At 43.4% G+C, this 24711-nt stretch overlaps 1 protein-coding gene across 1 annotated transcript in view; it reads left to right on the top strand.

The window, feature by feature from the left end:
- GLIS3 (GLIS family zinc finger 3) overlaps nt 1-6020 on the top strand; it is a 221049-nt gene extending 215029 nt beyond the window's left edge. The window contains exons 9-10 of the mRNA XM_015426024.1: nt 2980-3162; nt 5839-6020. Of these exons, the coding sequence (XP_015281510.1) occupies nt 2980-3162; nt 5839-5975 (320 nt within the window). The 3' untranslated portion in view covers nt 5976-6020. The remainder of the gene's footprint in view (nt 1-2979; nt 3163-5838) is intronic.
- Nucleotides 6021-24711: the final 18691 nt, after the last annotated feature.

The following is a 24711-nucleotide window of genomic DNA, read 5'->3' as shown; positions in this document are numbered from 1 at the left end:
TGTTTGCATACAGTTTTACCCTCAGAAAGTAAGGACAAGTGTCTATAGTTAGATAAATTTTGAATTTATCACCTGTAAAATTGAACCAAACACTTTCATCATCATCATCTCTTTACTCTTCAGAAACAACCTAGCACCATTCTCCAAGTTCTGGTTTGCAAACTGTGCTGGCTATTTGCAAGAGATTTCCCCCTCCACCATGCTGATATTTAAGTTTTTAGCTCATTACTCTCAATGGTGCTTTGTGAAAAGCACTCTTAAAAATAACTACTGTCCCAACCAGCAGTGGCCACGCTGTGAGAGTTTACAGCTGAGTCACAGCAGTTACCAGAAACAGCTATTTCTATCGCTGGTAGTTGAAGCCAGCTGGCAAAGCACAGTAAAAGTCAGGCTGGAAATGTTCTTTTACATCGCTCTGCACTCCCCATTTATGCCTTTTCATAATACTCTATTCTGAATCTGAAATGCTCTAGGGGTAATACTAATTTATACAAGATTGCCAAATGGTTTTTTTAAAAAATATGATTCATGGCATCATGGTTGACACTGGTCATTTTCCTTTTCCTCTAAGAAATAAAAATATACGTTCGTAATTGTTAACCTTTAATCATTATTTTGACATTCCATTTTTGTATTTTCAAAGGCATTTTTTAATTTAACACAATATTGTCCAATATTGTCAGGCTTTCACCAAATATATATACGTAGACTACATGCTTATTTTCCATCTTCATTTTCTACCTTGTGGAACAGGATGCCTGAGGTGGTCAGGAAGGCCTCCATACTTCTATCATTTCATAGAATGTGCAAAACAGATACGTTCAGGAGGGCATATTTATGAAGGGATTAGAACTGTAATACAATGGAATGTCTCAGAGACACTTTTATAAAGCCATAGAATTGCAGTATATTGGAGTGATTATTGAATTTTTCACCTTGCTTTTACTGTATTGCCTTCTACGTTTCTGTACTATGGTATGTCATTCCTTAGTTTTTGTTTTCCAGTTCTGTTATCCTGTTCCTACAGCTATAAATAAAGTAAATAAATAAATAGAGTTAAATAGAGTTGCCAAGTCAAGGCTGGGAAATTCCTAGAAATTTGGGAGTGGAGCCTGGGGAGGGTGGGGATTAGCGAGGGACCTCAGTTAGGGTATAATGCAATATGGCCCACCTTCCAAAGCAGCCATTCTTCCAGGGGAACTGTTCTATGTAGTCTAGGGATCAGTTGTAATTCCAGGACAACCTGGAGGCTGTCAACCCTAGATAAGAACAGGTTTTTTACTGTTCCGCCCCCACACCCACATACTCCAGAGGGATTCTTTAAGGAAGACAATACGAACTCCATGCCTCCCAGGTATGTGCAAAGGATATGTTCCTGTTACAACTGTGGTGTGCATGGAACAAGGAGTTCATCCTTTCCCCCCTTCCATTTTCACAAACTGAAACAACACTGAGATCTGCTGCTTGCTCCATTGGTTCCTGTGAGGTTCGTGGGCCTCTGTGTCCCTGCCCTCAGCAGCTCCTTTATCTATCATGCTCTTTTCTGCTCAGAACCGGAGAAGAAAGGGGATCTTCTGCTGCTGGTCTCTCTTGTGCAGTGTCAAGAGAGAACCCAGCCACCTCCTCTGTGGCCTATATCTAAGCCCCATATGAGGCTAGTGCAGCAGGCTCCACATACTCAGTCAATTTCCCTGAAGTCTTGCAAGAACTAGTCACCTCCTGAGACCATAGGAGAATCTTGGGCTTCACCCAGGGCTATTTTTGGGCAGGAACGCACAGCAACAGAGTTCCGGCTGGCTTCAGGGTTGACCACACCCACTACAGCCAAAACCTCTGCGTGTGTGGCTACAGAGGGAAGGCCTGGAGAGCGACCCCCCTGATGACTCCGAGGTGGGCGGGCCAGGGGTGCCCCTGGAAGGACCAGGGAAGCATTTAAATGCCTCCCTGTGCCTTCCCCGGCCTGTCCAAGGGCTGGCTTGCCCGGACTCCCCGCAGCAGCGGGGCACCCAGGCAAGCCAAGGGAAGGCATGGGGTGTGGCCTAATATGCTAATGAGTTTTTTGCTGTTGGGTGTGGCCTGTTATGCTAATGAGTTCATGTTGGGCTTTTTCTACAAAAAAAGCCCTGTCTGCACCTGTAGCCCCTCTTCCCCTCCCATTGCCCTGGTCAGGCTAAACTGACAGCAGCTGTAGACGTGATCAAAGTGAGGCCCTAAAGGGCCCATACTGCAGCATTTCTCCTCTTTGCTGTTGTCCTAGCCGTTTTGGCAGGTGGGTGGGGGCCTGTGTTGCTGCTGTTGCAACGTTTCTCCTTGTTGCTGGCCCTGTGGGTTCCGAATGAGTGTCATGTGGTTCCTGGGTAAGTTCAGGAGCAGCTGTAGCAATGGGGGTGGACCTGCTCCTGGACAGTTCCCAGTGGAGGAAACAGCAGCTCTTCAGGGCTGTTCCAGTTCATGAAAATGGTACAGGAGTGAAGGCTGAAACTCCTTTTCTATGTGCACCATATGCACAGTTGGAATATGGCTCCTGCATGGAACTCCTGGTGTGTGTGATACAAAGTCCCTTTGACACCCTTGCGGACATTGCATCATGGGAATCAGCCCCATATATGTCACTGGGATATCTGTTTCTCTTCATGGAGACTACTAAGATTGAATTTGCCTAGCTGAGCAAAAGATAATTGAGAAAAAAATGTTATTTCCCAAAATTAAAGAATGTCAGGCTGTGAATATTATTATGTTAAATGAGAATTCAAGAACATATCAGGATAAGTAATGATTCCTATGGCAATATCTGAATTAGGATTATTTTTCTCTGGAAAGATTTAAAATAGCTAAGAACAAACAGTTAAAATTTTGCTGGACAAAAAACCAAATCAAATAAAGTTTATGATGAAACTGATGTCAATACAAAAAAAAGTTTGTAGTACATGTGCCAATAAAACAGATGGCTGCTATGCTGATATGTGTTCTTCTTTTTAGGTGTTTATGGGCAACTGCAAACTTTCTGTTCTCCACATTATGCTGACAATCAGAGAAGTGTACAACATGGTGGTGCTTGCAATATGGTTCCTCCCTTTGAAGACTGTCTTGTACCCACGTCTATGGGTCAGTCAGGTTTTGATGTTTTCCACAGAGCATTTTCAGCTCATTCTGGTATTACAGGTAAACATTTTTTTACAATTTGTTTTTAAATACAATTCCCATGTTTTTACACAGAAGTAACTACCATGTAAGAATCTGACACTATATTAAGTGCCTGTCATTGGTCCTAATACCTTGCTTGGCATAAATGGATCGTTGTGTGATGGTACTGCTTATAAAATATATTTTTCAGAATACCCATCTGCTTTTTCATAAATGACAATGGCCACTTTTCCATTTGTGCAGAAAGTAGAAGTGAAAATACTGGTTGCCCACATGGTCTCTAACCTTGAGTTACCTAGATATCTAAAGAACCAAAGACAAAGTCAGAGAGAAAGCCATTATTCATCCACAACAGTTCTTCACCTTTCCAACCCACGAAAACCCACGAGTTGGTTTATTCATGCATGGACATTTTTAAATTGTTGAACTCTTGATGGCTTGCTAAACAGGCACCAAATAAAAAGAGTTTTGCTTGAATTGATATTGGACAAAATAAATGCTCTATTGATGTGTGAAGCACACATGCAAATCATCTTCTCATGCTTGTCCATGAGTTATGAGCATACTTCTATGAACTGAACTTATATAATTCTCAGATCTATTGTGTACTAGAGTACAGTTCAGCTGTGAAGGGATGGCACTCTTATGGTAACTTACAAATTTGTTGAATACTGTGAAGTTTTAAAGACTTTAACAGTGCGTTTGTAAGCAAAGCTACGTCTTTCTAAGCCAATTTACTTCAGTTAGAAGGATGTAACTTTGCTTAGGATGGTACTGTAAGTGGCTCTGAGGGCAATGTCAGAGGATTATGATGACATTCATCAGTAAATAGCAAACCAGCTGAATGCTTTCAATAACTATCCAAGTATCAACTTTATATTAATCAGTCACCAGTAAATCACAAAAATGAATCATGTGGCAGCCAGGGCTCTTTTTGTAGAAAAGCCCAGCAGGAACTCATTAGCATAATAGGCCACACCCAACACCAGAAACTCATTAGCATATTAGGCCACACCCCTGCCAGCACAGCTCATTAGCACATTAGGACGCACCCCCATGTTACCAGAAGTGTGGTTATCCAGCCACACCTACCTTTTGCTTCTTATTCTATTTACTTTGTTTGTTGTCAAAACCCAGGGCTTTTTTTGTAGCAGGAACTCCTTTGCATGTTAGGCCACACATCCCTAATGTAGCCAATCCTAATAAATTTCTGCTGTTGGGTGTGGCCTATTATGCTAATGAGTTCCTGCTGGGCGTGGCCAACATGGGAGCCAGCCGGAACTCCGTTCCTGTGCCTTCCTGCCCAAAAATAGCCCTGCGTGGCACAAACATTTCCTCCAGGATATCCTGACATATTTGGGTAGAATCCTCTAGATATACCAGCAGAAGGAGCTTGTACAAGAGAACTTCCTTTGTCTTTTCCTTCTGCCATAGGCCTTCATTGCATTCATATACCCTCTACTAGGGGCCAAGGGCCCTCATGAACAAAGTGGCATACAGCACATGTGCTGCGCTTACAAAAGAGCAAAGGGGAATTTTGCCTGATTCCCACCCCTTACTGTGGCTCCCAATGACCCTCAGCCAAGGGTTTCTGGGTACACAGGGAAAGGAAGATAAGGGTGATCATCTTGCATTAACTCCGCCTGCTTGCACATCCATAGGATCTGACCCATACCAGTACTAGCATCAACCAGTAAGCATCAACTTTGTTTGATATTTACCATAGCATCTATGGGGAAACTACTCCATACATCCATAGGGGAAACTACCCAGGATTCCCTAATTATGTTTCATCTAACTTTGGCACTGTGCACTTGCCCATTTAGAAGACCCTAGAATGAAACTGCATCTCACATTAGGGTTGCCAAAGCTTGATTCTACTTGAGCAATCAAATGGCTGTTGAATGAAGCACCTTGACCAATCACGTATGTTGTTCACCAGGTGGACCCACCCAATCAGGTCCACAGCCACCCATCTCTCTCCCTTTAAGGGTGTGCAACTCGTGTTTCATCCCAAGCGCGAACTCCGCAAGCTTGCAGGGAAAAGCCAGCTTCATTCTTAAAAGGGAAACGCAGCTTCTCTTAAAAGGGAAACGCTGGCTGCCGGCTACTTTAAGTGCAGGGAACTGCTGTTTCTGGAGATCCGGTGCACGGCCGGGGTGGTGGTGGCAGACGTCCCCAACGTGACGTCATCACGTTGGGGATGCCCCACCCCTTCCAGGAACGCCCCCAAAGTCCCCCGCTGGGGGTGGAAGATGGACTTGGCAACCCTATCTCACATGCATGCACATGTAATAAAAGCCTGGTGGTTGTTTCTCTTGGGGAAATCTGCTTGAGAAGGAGGGGGGGGGAGGAAGAGGGGAGAAGTTGCAGGGATTCATAGTCTGATATTTTTCTGCTCCAAATTGCCCTCCAAGCTGTTTCACCCACATAGGGTTTTGATTGTATGTTTAAAGAAACAAACATATTTGGAACCCTGCTGAGAGGAAAGTGGCCACAGGATGTTGTTTGTAGCAAAGAAGTGGTGGGTGAGAAAAGGGTGAAGTGCCCCTCGTCTGGTCCCATTGCTTCTCTGCTCCAAAGCTCAAAGCTATTTTCATTTCATGTTGTTATGCCCCAGATTCTTTTATGTAATATCCACAGAAATATTCTTCCAGTTTGTTCTAAATGGTTTTTTTATCCCCCCCCCCCCAGTTTATGATCTTCCACCAGGCTCCACAGGTATCTTTGGTGACTCATTGCGCAATGGAGCTGAAGACTCCAGTTTCCTTCAGATAAATGCTGTTGACCGTTGTCCGAGTCAGCTTTCATCAGTTTATACCGAAGGCTGAAGAAGACGAAGTACAGTCCTGCATCTAATTTCAGTTAGAACCATTCTGTTACTCAATATCTTTTATTGGTCAGGACAGCTTCTCAAAAGTATCACTGAAGATACGGAGAGTCATAAAGTACTCAGCTTCACAGATGCAGCTAATACAAGTGATCAGGGGGAATGAAACTTGCCAAAGTATGAGCATTTTTTAACATTCAGTTTTTTTCACCGAGGAAAAATCACTGTCTTCTCAAAGGGAATGAATGAGCAGAATATAGCTTGTGTGTGTGTGTATAAAGACTGGGATTCTTTTTTTTCCTTTTTTTATTAATCCAGGAAAATTAACAGCCAGTGTAAACCTTGCTGTAAAAGTAGTTTGTTGCACATCAACCCTGTCTGTCAGTGCTCTGGTACAGAAGCACGCAATCCCATGGGGAAAAAGGGAAAATAACTTTTGAGACATGCTGAGGCACCAGCTGCTAGTTGTGATAGGACTATTTTGGCTTCCTCTTGAAATCTAGGAACATTGCTTCTGGATATAGTACACTTTTTAAACAATACAGTATTAACTGTATAAGCTGTCAAAGAGAAGTATCTCCATAGCACTTCATTAGAGAGAATTCATTCTCTTGAGTGTCAACTAATGCTCATTAATTAAAGTAGTATTTCTGTTCTATAGGCAGTTTTTTTTAAAAAAGCACACACACTTAGAGTAGATGTTCCCCATTAATGTTTGCAAATCTGTCAAGTCATTTCCAGTAAACTTCATTGAAGTTTGAGTTCATGAGAGGAAGATGAACTATACTCACAACTGTTGCCAGAAGAAAAAGGGGCTCAGTTATCACCCTTCAGAATCCCAAGTTAGCATCATATGGTGATGCCTTCTTTTGGGTCTTGTCCTTCATAAATTCTATAGGACTCTGCCAGAAAGGGCTGATAATCTGTACAGTATTTTAGTGTTTCAATTATTCTTAAATCTATACATTTCTCTCTTTTTCGTGTTTTTCTTTTCTTTGCTTGCTGTAGCCTGAAAACCTTGGCATGCCAGGTTTTAAATCCATCCCAAAAGAAATTATGTTGCTGATATTTTTTGTTGTATAGTTGTAAGTATGTGTGGGTAGTGGGAAATGAATGTTCATGGTCAAGGTACAGTTTTTGTCATGGTTATACTGTTGCAGGATTATAACAGTGACTTTTTTTAAAAAAATGCAATGTATATTTGAAGGCCATTCCTTCCTATTGTGGTCAGAACATAGCACATATTTCCTAATGTGCATGCTTTTTGTTAGTAGCATCTTACCACAGAGGAACAGAATCTGAAGATGTCAAGAGCCAAAGGAATTGCTATAGTTAGGATTTAGTAAAGATACATGAATTTTAAAATCATGAATCAGGCTTCCCAATATTATTTTGAAAAGCTAATTATTTTTAAGCCTGTTGTCTGTTTCTGATTTTATTGATATTCTGTAGCTATACCTATGTATGAATTTTGGTTGCACATTCCCAGCTATTATAAAAACTAAGGCATCCTACTCCAGTAGTGGCCTCTTGTAGAATTGTGTTCTGCATGCAGATTACCTTGCTGTGTTGGAAAAAATACCCTACATTCTGGGCCTACCGATCTACTGCACACTTGTGATCCACGCTGGATTAGTCCCATCACACAGCTCATAAAAGATTTGTCACCTTTGACAGTGCCAGTACCCTGATATATTGAAATAAAGAGGATGGAGTCAAGGCTCTTTATTCCCTTTAAACAAGTGATCAGCTCTGCCCAAGTTGGCCATGCCAACATGCTACAGAGCACATGGGTGCAAGCAGATCCTTGCATTCAGCAGCCCCTGCACAGCCTAATACTGTACAAAGAAGGGTCTTTGGACTGGGACCTTGAAATTTCAAAATGGATCCTGAGTTCCTGTTACATCTTGCAATTTAAGTATGGCTTTTGTTTTTTAAAAGATTCTGCAACTCAGGTTATTAAAGATGGAAGTTTAAAAATAACTGTTCCATAGAAATTATGTATCCAGGAAAGAACAGCTATAGACAGGAACAAGTGTAATTCACACCTCAGAGCTTAACCAGAGAAAACACAAGTGATAGATGAGCAGATTAAATGACTTCTTCTATGGCTGTTTTTCGGGGTGGGGCAATTTGGGTCAGAATTTTGATACTGGGGTAGAGGTATGAGCCAGTACTGTGTAGTGGTGAGAAAGTGGCCCAAGTGGTGACTCACATCCTCTGCATCAAGCCCCCCCCCCCCCCAAGAGAGACAGTACTGGCTAAAAATTTAAATTACTTCCCTGCTGCATTGGGGTGGGGTGGGTTCAACCATTTCCTTCCCCATGTCATTTTCAGATAGGAATAATATCCCTGAGCAGCTACTAGGCAACCTGTTTTTCCCCTACTAGGACTAACAGGTATTTGGGAGGGATGTCTACCCAGAAAGCAGCATGGAGGGGAAGAGGTTTGAGCCCCAACACTGCAGCCTTGATCATAATTGTACCACCCCCCATGCCTGGTACACACACTGTTGGCTGCTCTTAAGTGAGATTTAGTATTTGGGGAGATCCACTCACAGATATGGTGTGGCTTTTCTAGTTTTGCTGGAATTTTACAAGATGTGTCTTGATTCCTCCGCATCAATGATTTCTAAAACTCGTTTTTCAAAAAACAAGATGTGCCACTGCACCTATTGCACTTACAAATATAGGTTCATTTTTCATACGTAAACCTTTAAAATAAAGAAAAACATGCAAAATATACTCTGTAATTCATTACTAATCTTTTTTTTTTGTTAACATGTCTCGTACTCAAAATTTCAATGGAATTGATACAGAGTACATATTGGGTATAATCCAAGAAAACTAGTACCAATGACCAATGAAAACTTTATTTCACGTAGATATTCCTTACTTTTTCTGCATTGCATTGGTCTTCACAAAGTTGACTTTTAGCAATCTTATTATGGTATGGTCAAGCCTAGTTTTATGAATGCCCTCCATAATGACCCAGGAAGTGGTGAATCCACTTACAATATAAATTTTCTCATGAGCCTCCACCATGAAGCGACAGCCAAATTTCACATTGTAATAAGGAAAGAATTCTGTGAACAGGTACACAATCTTAAAACAAACCATCTATTAGAATAGTGTCAACTAATGCTTAAAATAGTAAGCTGCTGAAATGATGAGATATGCCTTGTACACTTATATAGGCAGCCCTAGCCTTATGAAATTTTTACACATATGCCCTTGTCCTCCTCCAGAAAGCTCAGAACAGCTTAATATACCAAAGCCTCATGTGGTTCACGCCAGGCATTTTTATGGTTTCAAGATTTTACTGCATTATCAAAATAACTCATTTTTATTTGCATTCCAAAATAAAAAGATGTCACAATTCACTTTGCTTTACTTTAACTGATTTATTGGAATTAGTATTTTACAGTACTGCTTCCTTGTATATTTTATTTAGGCAGACAGTTTTTTGCCACATATAACAAAAGTGGTGCTTGTGCAAAAAAATTATTCAGCTTACTCAACACATACACATACTTGTCTGTGCCTAGTTTACTCATTGCTGGAGGATACTATCTAGTTAAAGAAACAGATATAAACTATATAAAGATGCAGCTCTCTTCTGGGCTGGCTATGCTAAATCAGGTAATAGGATTGCCCATATTCACCTCTTGTCACCCTCAAATGAAATGTTGATAACTACCCTCAGAAGAAAAGTACACTGGAATTCACACATGCCTTCAAATAGCAGTTCATATCAGAAGTCATTTACTCTGGTTTACAAGTATTACTGAAGAAGTGTTGCCAAGTGTTCCCTTTACAGGATTAAAAATAGACATTATACACACAACAAGTATTGTATATTGCCCATGTTTTGATTGTGCCATTTATAGTGGCATTTTTATTTGCAAAAAAGCACTATTAACATGTGATGTTTTAAAAGGAGCAGCTAAAACAAATAGATGCATTTTCAAGTTAGCAGAATGTTGTGTTCATTTTGTAAACAAAGTAGAGCATCTTTTGTAACGTGGCTATGCAAAGCACTTTGGGGTGAGAGGAGGGAGTGTGAAAACGTGTTTCTTATAAATCTTATCCGCTCTTGTATATATTTATATATGTTCCTTTATATAGGTTGAGTTCTTGTATATCCGGCTGATTTACTGTGGTTGGCATATTTCTGGTACATATTGTACATCCTAAAAGCATTAGAGTGTCTTTTTTCTATTAATATGTATAGTTTTGTGATTGGTTACAGTTACATTTCATATAATCATAAGTTATTTTTTGTCTTATTTCATGAAGTCTTTTTTAATATAAAAGGTGAAATGAAGGGTTTGTGTACATGGTACAAAAAAATAAATAAAGCAAAACTGGAAATCTATAACAAACCGACCTGATCAGAACCTCTGATTGCTACTCCTCATGTAAAAAAATCTGCTGCATTCCATCAGAAGGACTTGTAATGTTTGAGCTGGTTAATATAATTGGAAACATCTTGGGGAGGGGGGGAATCTGAGGTTTATCTGGGAAAATGTCCTTGCTTTGGGCCAGTATTTAGGACTGAACTTAATTATAGGTAAGGGAAGTGAGGAAGAAGAATGCTTTTAAAAGTAACTTCTACTTTAGAAAAATGGATACATAAAACTCTCTCGTGTATATAATTGTACTCTTCAGCTTTTATTAATTTTCAGTGTTAACTGGCCTTCTCTAAGGAAATTAACAAAGATGAGTTTTTCAATTCATATTGTTTTCAGGTGCTTCCCCCACCACCCCCAACGTCCAGAGCAACAAGCACTCTGCCATGAGATAAAGACATAGTGAATATAACCAATAGCTTGTTTTCACCATAACAAGAGACGTCCTGGTGTGTTTTTTTCTGCTCTGCCAATGTTTAGCCCCTCTTGGAGAATTTAATGTTTGAGCAATGAGCTCAAGGATCTCTTCTCGGGACAGAATTGTTTTTGTATGAAGTACATGTGAGACCACATGCTGGTAGGGTGGCAGCAGCAGCAGCAGCAAGCTGTTTGGGAACAAGCAGGAAGAGCAGCCACACACCCCTGTCCCCAAGTGACTTGCTGCTGCCACCCCCACGCCCACTCCTCCCTGTTTTCCTGTTGTGGAAAGCACAAATGCGACAGCAATTTCAGTGCCCCCCCCCCCCAGGCCCATAGCTAGGAAGTTTTTGCTCAGGGGGAATTTTTCTTTGCCCATGGGGCAGCCACTATGTACACTGCACTGTCCCTGCTTCCCCCTTGCGGTGGCGCTTCTCGTTCCCCAGGGGGTTGTAGCAGACTTGGCCCCAGTGTTCCCTCTAAGCTGAGTTAGTGTGAGCTAGCTCACAGTTTTTAGCCTCCGGCTCAACACATTTTTGTCTTAGCTCAGGCAGGATGGCTCCAGAGCAAACTAATTTATACAGTAGCCAAATCGCTCGCTCACAATTTTAATGCCAGTAGCTCACAAAGTAGAATTTTGGCTCACAAGACTCCACAGCTTAGAGGGAGCATGCCCACACTCTGCAGTATCAGTGCGGCTTTCCAAGGAGACTCCCTCAAGATTCCCCCCCTCGGTTTAAAGTCTAATTATAGTGCAAGCCAATGAGCTGACACAACCCTTAGGGGTTGTAAACAGTGTGGAAAGCCACACCAGGCAGGGGAGCTGAAGTGCCAGTGCACAGGGCAGAGCCCTGGGGATGCAGCACCCACCCACTTGCCCACAATTTTGTCACTCACAAGTTTTGCTTGCTGCTTGGTCAGTGGCACCCAACCACCACCTGCCCACTTGGGGTGCTTGTGTGTTCGGCTTTCTGGGTACCGTGCCAGGCTCCTCTCGGTCCCTGGCTGGTAGTGTGGCTATGGCTGGTGAGAGGAGCCCTGGGATTTTGTGCTGGTGGTGCTTCAGGCTCCTGCTTCTGGCAACAGTGGCGGCTGGGCTGTGTGGTGGGGTCTCGGGAAGCAAGAATCCCAGCTATCACAAAGGGAGGGTGGTGTTTCAGATCCGGCAGATTGGCCCCCTCAAACTGGTTCCCAATGTTCCCACAACCAGGCAGTACTCTTTTGCTGTGGGAAACAGCCTACAGGAAGGGAAGGCAGAGCTCTGCTGAGCCGCAGATGCTGGCTAATCAGGAAATGAGCCAACAATGAGGAAGGAAGGAGGACAGACGAGGATCTCAGGAGGAGGATCATGGCAGCATGGCATGGCTTACCAAATAATACCAGGCTCTGGCGGCCAAAATACAAATGGAGGGAAGATTCAGGGGGCATGGCAGATTAGGGAGGGGGCATTGCTCACAAGGGCCCCGCAGTACCTACAGGCCTGGTTACCCCCCCCAACCCTTTTCTTTCTCTACCAAGCTGCACTGTAATGCTACTAGGAGAAAGTCTTGAATGAGCTGAAAAGGGGAGATTTGGAGCACAGCTATGTTATTATGAAGGTGAAGCTTAGCTCTGCCCTTTCTCATGGTGACTGCAGAAGAGTGTCATAGTCAGACAGAGGATACCTGCACTGTAGCAGTTCTAGCCTAGTCTTCCAGCATGTTATTTCCAGTTTGTGTATGTGTGTATCTGTGGCTCTTTCGCTCTCTTTTTTTTTTTACAGAGGAACATTCAAATGGAGTCAGAGTCCTATGGGTCAGATTCCTATAGGGCACTACATATTGGTGACACATACATGACCATTCTGATAGCACACTGGCAACAATGCAAAAATAAAATAAATCAAGTGCCACCACCATGCAACAATCAGATCAAAAAAATATATACCACCCATGTAAAGGTGTCAGTTCACACAAACAGCACCTGCACACAAGCCTGTTCTGGACACTGTGGTGCTCTCACACTCTCCCAAAACAATTGAATAAAGCAGCTCAAAGTCTTTATAACTTGCATCAGATGAAAGGACATGACCTGTTAATGGCACAACGGGAATTGGCTAGTAACTACTGAGTCTTGTCCTGCAAAAGCCAATGAAAAATTTCCTACTGATGTTTCTGAAGATTCAAACATTTCCTTTTCTACTCCCGGCAGTGAGTTACCTTGAGCCTCCCAGATTCTTAATTTATCACTTCCCAATATACTCTGTTCAACCCCAATGTTCTTCTTAATGCTAAAGTCAGATATGAAAATCATTCTACCACATCTTCCCATGCCTTGTATAGATTTACAGCCAAAGTAAATTTACCAGGCCATCAGCATCATTAATGATTCACAAAGGAGATGGGCTAGTTTAGTCAACTGAAACAAAGAACTTCTTTCTGTGTTCCTTGTTAGAAATCGCAGCATACCTTTGAAGCAACTAGCAAATACCAGCCTCATGCATGATTGCAACTGGGTATGTGGGCAGAGGGAAAGTATGGCCCAGCACTGAAAGTATGGCCTAGCAAGCCAAAAGAAGCCACTGATTTTCTTGACTCCTTTTTGTGGAGAAAATGCAGCCCTGGTCTGATGTGCTGATTGTTGAACATCAAGATGATGAAAGAAATGAATAAAATAAGAGGGTAACATTTGTCTCATTGCAGTCTAAGTGCCAAGCCTTCATAGTCCCTCTATCCTAAAACTGTAGAGACTGGTAAATACTCATATAAGAAGACATGTTTGCATATCTTTGAAAACTGAGATTGCTCCAAAGAGGTGTCTTTGCTGTTGACAGAGCTTAACACACCTTCATTCTGTCTCTCTGTGTATGTCACTGTAGTGCACCAGATAAGCGCTGCAGCAGAAAGCAGTTCTTTTAATGTGTTTGTTTTCGGAAAGAAGGCATCAACGATTGTGCTTTTGCCTAGGCAGACCACAGCAAGGAGGATGAAATAAGCATGTCGATCCAATCTTTTGCCATAAATCTGGGTGTTCTAATATAAGTATGGAGTCCCCCAAGTGACAAGACTTGCCACTCACTGCAATTCTGCCATATTCCCTCTGTGAACACTGAACAATTGTCTCCGTAGAAATGGATGGAGAAGCTCCTTTCAGGAGTTTCCTGTGTGCGTCAAAGAATATGTAAGGCTTTGGATTGGATCCATGGATGTAATTCTTTCAATTTGCTCATCAGCACTCTGTTGTTTCCTTTTGCCTCAAAAAAACCTTCTGTTAGCTACTTTGGGTCCCCACTGGGGAGAAAGGCAGGTTAAAAGGGAAGTAAATACAATAAACGGAATAGAAATAGCTCAAATAAATATTACAGACCTAAAAAAAAAAAAAAAAGTAAAGGCAGCTCTGATATAAAATGAGATCAAATTATATTTAGAAGGCTTCATGAAGTTCATAAATACCAATATATAATTCATCTGTAAAGCTCATGTGCCCAAAGTCTTATAAGCGTCTGTGCCTTTAACAACCACATGACACTCAGATTCAGAGACTAAAGCGTTTCTCATCTGTGCCTCTACATCACAGGAAATGATTCCACCTGGCTTATTCCTGCTTAGCATTATGCTATTAGACCCAGGAGCCCAGCCAGAAAAAAGGTAGCATTTTTTTTTCTTTGAGCTTAATGGGAAGGGGAAGATGAGCAAAAAGTGAGGCAAAAAAAAGTAAGGCAAAAAAAAGAGAGAGGATGTCATGGCTGTCCTCTGGGAACTGAGTTTTTGTGAAGGCACTGAGGATGCACCTTTAGGGAGCCTGATCACACTTACACAACTACAGTTCCCAAGATTTCATGGGGTGGGGAGGATGGTTACTAAATCGTTTACTGTAGATGCACAGTAAATGCAACATTACCCAGAGTATTGTATAAGAGAGCAAATATTAAAGAACAAGTGTTGTTTCCCAAATGTTTCTGCTTTCCTATTCATTTCCTACAAAGGCCTGATCCCCCGCCCAACTTTCGTGAAAAGTCCTGAGGAGGGGAAGCCCTGCTCACAACACACTGGCCTTAATTCTACAGTCTTACCTCATCCCACAGGCATTTAACAAAGGCAGCTTTATTGAATACTAAGTTCCAACTAATTATCTAGAAAGGGGGAAGGAAGGGGAGAAGGACAAAGAACACCTGACACAGGGAAATGTTAATCATTCACCCAGATGTCTTGGATAAAATGAGCAGGAACCTGAGAGAGCTCTCTTAATAAACTTTCCTTTTCAGAAAGGGTAGCAGCCCCAAAGAAAGTTCAGTATTCAGCAAGCGGCTGCAAAGACTTGCCACCTTTCTGAAGGCATTCTTGTCCTTACAAGGCAACTGGTTCCTTGTCTATGCAGAAGGCTAGCCCTTGCCTCGCTCCGCTGAGCTCCCAATAATGAATTATGACCAGTGCAAGCTGGAATTCCAAGCATTCTACACTGAAGCAGGGACACAGGTTAACCAACAAGTGGACACAACAAAGGGGAGGGGGAAGTAAAGGAGCATAGAAAAGAAATGATGCAATAATACTCCTCCCCAAGAGGTCACATTCTTTGCCAAACCTCTGCATAACTTCAAATGCTTTAGAAAAACAGTCATACCCTAAAGGGGAAGTTGGGTGCTGCTAAGCAGAGCTAAGGGAGGGGAAGCAAAATTCTGGGGAACCATGAGGCTAGGCAAGTCGTGGGACTTGTATTCTCATGATGTTTGGGTTGGTTTTCGCTAATGGCAGGGGGTCCCCATGGGAATCTGTGTCACAGGGCCTGCACCAGTTCATGGAAGCTCCACTACTAAGGTTGTTCTGCAACAACTAAAGTGGCAGCCTACTCTTGACAAGTGGGGTTCAGCATTGCCCCAAACACTCTTTTTCCCCTTGACCCAAGTGCAACAATGACTTGCCAGGAGGCTGCAGCTCTGGGGCAGGAGAGAAAATGCAAAGGCTTTGCTATCCCTTAGAATATGACAGAAGTGGCCAACAGCATCTGGGGCCTGCCAGGTGTGTAGGGGTGTGCACAAAAATAATCAGTATTATTCAGATTCGAATAATTATTATTATTATCAGGGGTCATTTGGGGGGGGACGTGGGGGGACGCAATCCCCCCGGGTGAGGTGCGGGAGGGCGGGGCCTGGAGCTCCCTGCTGGTGCCCGCTGGAGGTCGCCGCCGGCTGTGGGGAGAACACACTTCCGGTGATGTCAGGGGGTGTGGCATATGCTAATGAGTTATGCTAATGAGTCCCCCTAGCTCTTTTTCTATGAAATGACCCCTGATTATTATTATTTATTCAATTTGTTAATCGCCCCATCCCAGCTTACACTGGGCTATGCGTGATGTACAAGGGGGCATAATGCCATAAAATATACAAAACATTAAAATTCAATATACAATTTGATAAAAACTAAAAGAACCAGGATAAAAATATCCAATATGTCATCCTGTAAATTTTCAATCCCAATTCTGGACTACCTGGCCATTTTCTGAGCAGAGGGGAGAGAACTCAGAACAAAAAATGCAGAGGGGAGGGAGGGAGGGAAGTTGCCAGCCAATGAAAAACCCATTGCTGCCCTCAATCAAAAGCCTGGCAGAACACCTCTGCCTTACAGGACCTGTGGAATTGCATAAGATCCCAAAGGGCCCTGGTGTCATTTGGCAGAGAATTCCACCAGGTCAGGGCCAGGACATCCTGGTCAAGGATATCCGGACATCCCTAGGGCCAGGGATCACCAGCAGGTTGTTATCAGTAGAGTGCAAAGCTCTCCCGGGGACATACTGGAGGAGACGGTCCGGTAGATACGTTGGTCCCAGACTACTCAAGGCCTTAAAGGACAATACTAGAACCTTGAACCTGACTTGATACTCCACTAGAAGCCAGTGTAGCTGGTACGGTGTCAGACCCTTGAGTCAATCCACTCTCAGCCTAATAGTATTTTCATGAAAGCTTTATTAGAAACAGAGATTAAGATGTACACAAGAGAGAACTCTTGTTCAGACTAAGGAATAGATCAAGGGTTAGGCATTGTATAGGTAATAGATCAATGTCCCATAATGCAATGGTCATGCAGCGGGCATTCACTCCCCCACCCTCTTTTACTCCCCCTGCCTACTACCCCGCACTACAAAGATTATTATCCAGCAAGAGATGTTTCTTCAAGGAGGAGAGTCTCTTGGGGCTCGTTCTCATGGGAAAGACGTTACCAGCAAAGCTAACCTGACACCCGCATACACACATACAAATATATGGCATTCACATCTACTCTCCCCCCCCCCATCCCTTGGAATCTTTATGGCAGAGAGGGCTGGCAAGGGTTGAGACCAAATGGTCGAAAAAGAAAGCAAACTACAAAGACAGAAACAAAAGAAAACATTAGTCAACATGACAATCAGCAGAGCCCGATTCTGACATACGGCACAGGGTGAATATGTGCTGCCTGTGACACTCCCATCAGGACTCACGCCACTGCATTCTGGATCAGCTGTAGTCTCTGTGTCAGTCTCAAGGGTAGGCCCATGTAGAATGAGTTACAGTAATCTAATCTGGAGGTGACTATTGCATAGATTACCATGGCTAGGTCAGGTTGCAACAAAAAGGGTACCACTTGCTGAGCATGGCGAAGATGGGAAAATGCCAGCCTGGTAACATGCGTGACTTGGGCCTCCATCAATAAGGAGGCATCCAAGGTCATGCCCAAACTCTTGACAGACAGCACCAGTGTCAATGGTGCCCTATCAAGAGCGGGAAGCCTGGACTCCAATTCCAAAGCCCCCCCCCCCCAGCCACAGAACCTCCATCTTCATCAAATTCAGTCTCAGCCTGCTCTTTTTTAGCCATCCTACTAAGGCCTCCAATCCCTCAGCCACATTGGCACTGGGTTCTGCTGCTGGGCACTAGTACATTGCACTGGTTCTGCTGTCCCTGCAGAAATGCCCCACCTCAGTTTCTACTTCAAAGATTCTCAGATTTAACCTTAGTCCTTTTGGGTTTTGACACTGCCACAGTGGCACTGCTTCTGCTGGACACATTGCACTGGTTCTGCTACTGGCCTTGCAAACATGCTCCCCCTTCACTTTCTACTGCAGAGATTCTCTGGAACATTCCGCTGGGCTTGTATTGCCTTGCTATTTCCTCCCCATTGGAAACAATGGAAGATGGGGGTACCTTATTTGGGTGCCCACAGAACTGAACCCGATGGTCCAATCTTTTTGAAACCTGGGGGTTCTTTTGGGGAGAGGCTCCAGCAGCTATGCTGCAAATGTGTCCTAAGAAATTTACCACTGACTATAATGGCCCCATAGGTTATAATGGGGCTGTGTAATAGCCAAATAAAGCAGAATAGTACTCAGGAATTTGTATTTGGCTACTGAATAGATGCTCTGATTTGGTATTTGGCTGAATGAATACCTGAATAATACCAATAAGGCATTATTCAGGTATTTATTCAACTTGGTATATACCGAATGCACACCCCTATGTGCAGCACAGTAGCGGGTGCTGTTGCCCCAGCATGGGTCATAAGGTATGGGGACTCTCCTCTTCAAGAAGTCTAATGCCCAGTCCCACATTCTGCTGTACCTCCACAGGACAGGCAATAAGTTGGGACTTCAGGATGAAATCTTGTGTAGCTCCTCACAACTCCTGGTAGCCCTAGAAAGCGAGAGGCAGGAAAAGAGAAACACAAGGCAGGATTCTTAACATAAGATTCTATTCTTCTTACAGCACCTGATTTCCTTTCTCCTCCATCTTCCTTTTTCTCCTCCCCCTCTCCTTGCCACCCTTTTAATATATAGGCGTCTAATTGGCCCAGCGACAGACTATGGTCTCCCTAAGGAGACAAACTTCTAAACATCAACAATGAAATAAAATACAGCTACTAAAACATAACAACATGCAGATCAGCCAGGCCTTCATTCTGTAAATGGCACCTGATGTACAATTCACATAACTTGGGGAACCCTAGAAAGGGGAAAGAGGCCAGGGCATTCTTTGCAGAACCTTTTTTTAAAAAAAATACAGTTGCATGCAGAAGCAGGTTGGACTGAATGTTTTGTTAGAAGTGTCTTATGATGAGCTACCCTTCTGAAGGCTGCTGCAGGGTTGCCTGAATCAGGGTTCAGTGAGAGAGATGAAGCCTGGAAACTGGGCTGTACTTAAGGGAACAGTATGCAGTTAATTCATTGTGCCCATGTACAAGACTGTCAGGGACTGCCAAAGAGATCATCTAGGACTGTGTGCATATACTAGCAGTGCTGGATTCTTGAGTTTGAACTGGGGTTGATTTGAAACTGACCTCTGAACTGCATAGGGATTGCCCATGTTGTTTGTGCAGAAGATGCCTACTGATAAATAATACATGTACCCGTGATTTGCTTTTCTATTGGCACTCTGAACTGTTCATTAAGCTCATTGTGTGTTTATAACTTTCCAATGATGGATAGAATAACAACAATTAACTACTGTTTTCACCTCAGAACTGAGGCTTGTGTCACATTGGCTCAGTTATTACTCCAACTTCCTTACCTTGCTGTTTAACTGTGCAATCCTAAGCAAAGTTATATCCTTCCGAGTCCATTGATGTCAATGAGATGAGAGGGTTGTAATTCTGCCTAGGGTTGTACTACAAGTCCCCTCATGTCACTATGAACAGAAATGGCTTTTATAACACAACAGCAAGGAACGGGATTGTCAGCATTTCCCAGCTAGCAGCTAATAATGAAACTGATTTGACATCATTGTCATGATCCAGAAGTGACATTATTCACAAGATAGTGTCCCATGGGTGGGTCAGAGCGCAGCTCCATTGAAAATCCTCAGATCAGTGTCTTTACAGCATCCAATTTGTGCTATGTTTGAAAAAGAAGGATATGAAAGGGATACTTTGAAACTCTTATACCCAAATTCTCATACTCTGCGATAAGATGCACACTTTCAGTTGCATGTAAACATCACTACAGATGAGCCACCTAGACAGATGGTTGGAACAGAGTTGGGAGAGAATGAAGGGTAAAGAGATAGGACACACATTACACTCAACCCAGGGATTCTACTAAAATAGGCCTTCCATCACAAGTGATTCTCTTCCTGGAAGGAGCACCTCGAATGACTCCCTCTGAGAAGCCACCAGTAAGGTGGAGTAAGGCATGGAGACTCAATCATTGATGCAGTAGAAAAGAGCAAGAGTCCAGTAGCACTTTAAAGACTAACAAAATATGTGGCAAAATATGTGGCTTTCATGAGTCACTACTCACTTCGTCACTAACTGATGGTTGTGCTATACACAATAAATACTTGTACAAATTTCTGCTGAAACAGATTGTGCAACACAGGGGAAATGTGGCATCTCCATGGCAAACGTAATGTGTTCTTTGCAAAGGGCCTCTGAGGATTGGGGTACTAGGATCTATGTTTCTTTAGAGCAGGTCCCTAAGGAAGTGATGAGGAGATGCAAGTAAGTGAGCAGGTAATAAGGTTGCCAGGTCCCCCCTGGCCACTGGTGGGGGGGGGTAGGGTTGCCAGCTCCAGGTGGTACCTGGGGAGGACAGGGACCTCATTGGTCTGCAATACCATAAACTTCACCCTCCAAAATATCCATTTTCTCCAGGGGAACTGAGCTCCAATTTCAGGGGATCACCAGGTCCCACCTGGAGGCTGCAATCCCTAGCAAGTAGGCATTCTCTCTTTTGCTTGAAGCTTTCTCCGTATGTGGAGGGCCCTTGCCTAGATTCCTGCCTTACTGGTCAGGCACAGTTGTTGATGTGAACTTAGATAGATTGCGACTTTGGGTCCCAAGACTGCTTATCGGAAAGACAGTTGACTCTCATTTGTTCAGGTTAAGGCCTCCCAGGAGAAAGCCATCACGATTTCCATCTAGCAGAGGCAAAGACCATCTGCTACTGAAGGCAGGACGGCACAAGGCAATAGCCTGCTGGTTCCTTAGGGAGGAGCAAGTTGCAACAGTGACTTGCTCCTCCTCCAGTATCCCACTTCCTTCCTTTCCTTTCCCACTTTACAGCAGCCATTTGAAACTCCAGATTCTGCCTCTCGTTCCATAGCAGGCAATCAGGGTGGAATCCAGGGAAGTCTTTATCTAGAGTTCCATGGCCTTGCAGGGGTGAGCAACAGGGGTCGCTGCCTGTGTTGGGGGGGGGGAGAAAGCTCTGCCTAGAGCCCCATGCCCTCAAAGGAGAGGAAAGGAAGAAGAATGTCAGAAAACTGCTGCCTCTTGCATCTCCCCATCTGGGACTCGGACAGCAATGGCTCCTGGCCACCTTACACAGGGCAAAGGCCACTTCTTGCTTGGCCCTGGCAGTGGGGTGGGGGTGGTGTCGGTGATGACTAAGACTGCTCCTTGCAGTCTGGCTTGGGCTCCCCTCATCAAGACCTGAATGGGTGAATTGGATGGTTCATAGGATCCGTGTTTCAAAAATCTGAGAACCACAAGGGCCAGATCCTTCTGAGGCGTCTGAGATCCATTAAGATGCCTTTGTTTGTTTCTTTTGGTATCTGGTTAAAAATCTTGATTCTCTGCAATGTCATGGCACACCTGACACTCGTTTCCTACTGCAAGGTTGCTCTGATTATCTTTGACAGCGGAACAAAAGTTGTTGGGGGGAAAGAAGAACAAGAGATTGATTTTTTAAAAAAAATACTCATTTTTACACAAACAGCGTAATGAAAGATAAAATGCTGAGGTTTTAGGTTGCATAAATTATTCTGTTTAAAGATAAATATACCAAAAAAGAAAAAAGAAAACCAACAACAAACCACCCTCTTCTGTCACTTCCAAAGAATTTTCAGGGCATGCCAGAAGATTACAATACAACAATGGTTACCCAGGAGCTTGCTTCTAATCCATGAAAAAGAAACCAGAGTTTCAGTCTTCCTCTTATCCCACAGGAAGCAGAAAATAAGCAAAACCAGTTGAGCTTTTCAAATATATTTACTGTTGTTTTGTTTTCAGTGAGGGTTTTTTTAATGACATTCTGAGGTTTAGTCTGTGGTTAAGATGCCAATACTCACTGTGGCACATCCCATTATTCTGTAAGCAGAGACAGCTAGAAAGGAATTCAGAGTGTTAAAAAAACACCTTCCTTGGATAAGAAAAAGACAAAGAGAGTGCTCAAGTTGATTGTTATTCATTGTTGCAAGAGCTTTCCTAGGATAACTCTCTTGGATAGGGGCTTTATTTTAAACCCCCTCTTTCTAAAAATGTCCAAAAGAGCATGGATCTGAGCTTTACTTTTGCTTCTTGGTTAAATTGGAACAACTCTGTCAAACCCAGTTGGATCAGAACAGTCTAAATTTCATCAATATAAGATTACAATGCAAGTTTTGTGGCATTGAAATAGCAAGTGTCTCAACCAGTGACTTCCTTACCAGGGTATCAGTTTTTTATATTATTTCATGTTTTCATTCTCTGCCATGAGATAAAGTACACTAGCAGATTTAATTGGTGGCGGCAGCAAGTGTTGTGGGGAAGTCTCCTTTCCCCTCACTTTCTTGTTCCAACTCCTGCCATGCTGTAGCAGGACAACATGGCTGAGCTGCAAAAGGGACAAAAGCACTTTAAGGGGTGAAAAGTAAGGGAGGGCGAATATTTTGGGGTACTAACCTGCCCTATACCATTTTGAAAGTGGGGCTTTGCTCCACCCTTTCCCTGTAGTAGCAGCAGGTTCAACACTCACGTGGATTTCACACCTACAGCAACTCTGCAAGTCCACCCTGGAAACAGATCAATGTAGACTTATTTTGATCCAGTTTAAAGAGGAAAGCCCTTGGAAGGCCACAAGTTGTGTTTTGAGCATCATGCTTTGTGAATGTTCCCTATAAATGTGGTGACTTCTGTCTCTCCATGCAGGGAAAAAGTACCCTTATGGAAGCAGCCTCAGTCATGTCTGTGGGAGGAAGAAGCTTCATTATCTATATATCTAATAGCGTGCAGATATCTAAATCCGCACATTGGGGGCACCTGGGGAGCAGGGAGATTTTCCTGCACATTTGGGGCAATCCCCAGATATGCAGAAAAATCTAAAAACTGTAAAAAAGCTATAGGGGGGATACTTAAGTCCCCCCAAAAGTAAAGGAGTGTTCCCTGCACATGCGCAAGGAACGCTCTGAGAAGGCTTCACCGCCGCCACAGGGGATGGGGGCAGGTGAAAGCTTGGCGGACCAGCCCCGCCACCGCTGCTGGGGAGAGAAGCTTGGTGGGCCGGCCTCGGCGGCGCCGCTGCTGGGGAGGGGGGAGGGAGAAAACTTGGTGGGCAAGCCGGCCTTGCCACTGGGGAGGGAGGGGAAAAGGAGAAAGCTTGGCGGGCTGGCCTTGCCACCACCACTGGGGGGCAGGGGGGAGGGAGAAGGCTGGGCTTACCTGCTGCCGCATCTCCTGCTTCTGCAGGCCAGGAGCTGTGGGGAATACTTCACCCCCACGAGAATCGCGGGTCCCACCTCTTGTTCACTCCAAATTTCAAACCTTAGTCTTATGTATATTATTGAACTGGATTAGGAAAATAAAAGTTTCGAGGGGGCTCAAAAGAATCATCTTAATGAGAGTGCCAGCAGTTCCCCATGATTGCCTTCTTGGGATATCTTTGCCAGGATTGGCTTGCTCAGTGTTATCTCCACAAATGCCCATCACACATCACATTCGTAATGTAGGTCTCTATCTTTCAGAAGACTTAGAGTACTCCAACATTGAACCTTTCTTGCTAGTCTTTTCACAGCTTGAAGGCATGTCTCTTCCTTGGCTTGGATGTTTTTACTCTAACGAAGAGTCAGGATATCTTGGGAAGCTTTGGACATCATGTATTTATGCATAGAGCGCTCCTGTAAGTTGCTCCTGTGGTGGTTAAACGATAATGCTGCAAACAGTTGTGTTAAAGACTCATTGCCTGCAGAACTCAAACCAATTTGACATAGGCAGGTATGGCTGACTTGCAAATAGACACAGGACCAGCCATCAAAGCTGGCCAAGATTCCCTTACAAGCTGGGTGTCCATGAGGATCTATGAGAGAAAGGAAATCCTATTCCTTCCCTTGCTGGCCTCTGCTTCCACTCTCTTTCTCCAGCTCTGCTTGTCCTCCCCCCTTCCTTTAAGGCATAAATTTGGAGACCATGCTGTTGGCACATAGTACTTCCCTGTAATTAAGTAGTTCTGAAATAATGACCTGTATCCATCCTCTGATGGAATAGGATTTCCATTTATGGAAGGAGGAGCAGCAGTTTGCACAACCCCCCCCCCACTGCAGACCACTATTTGGCCCCCCTACTCTGTTCCAATCCTGACAGTTCATTGTCTTCCAGCAACAAAACATAGGGTGGGATAGGGGGCTAGGTGTACTGCAGCTGGAGAGGGAAGTGGGAAAGTTCCACCTTGCTAAATCCATGGATGGTTGGATACATGCCACCCTTTATAATTTTGTTTATAGTAATTTATTTAAAGTCTCGCATGTGATCAGCAATCTCATTTCATAGTATTTTTAGGTTGGAGCAAGGCTTAAACTGGCCAGGTTTGCCTGTGAGACATGGTCTGCCAAGCCCTGTTTTAAGGGATGAAATAAAGACATGCAGGAATAACAGATAAAGACTGTAGTGAGAAACAAACTAAAGCTATTTCTCTTTTAATTTTTCACATTGTAAGGAAGTATGGAACTCAACCCCTGTCTTGCAGATGTGTGTGTGTGTGTGTGTGTGTGTGTGTGTGTGATCATTGAGCACGTAAGAATATGAGAACAGATGCTCAATTCCCAACACAATTTTTCATGGCCATTCTTTCTTCCCCTGATTCAACAGCTAACACAGTTACTGCATTTATTAATTTTCTGGTATTTTAATAATTAAAATCATATACTATATCAAAATAAGAACATCTTTCTTAGCAAAATCTAAAAAGTTTTTAAAGATCTTGGTCTTTGGGAGAA

This window comes from Gekko japonicus, unplaced genomic scaffold (genome assembly GCF_001447785.1).
Source record: "Gekko japonicus isolate JY-2015 unplaced genomic scaffold, Gekko_japonicus_V1.1 scaffold31, whole genome shotgun sequence".
Lineage (NCBI taxonomy): Eukaryota > Metazoa > Chordata > Lepidosauria > Squamata > Gekkonidae > Gekko > Gekko japonicus.
Note: the sequence above shows the minus strand (reverse complement) of the source record. Positions and strands in the feature narration are given on the sequence as shown.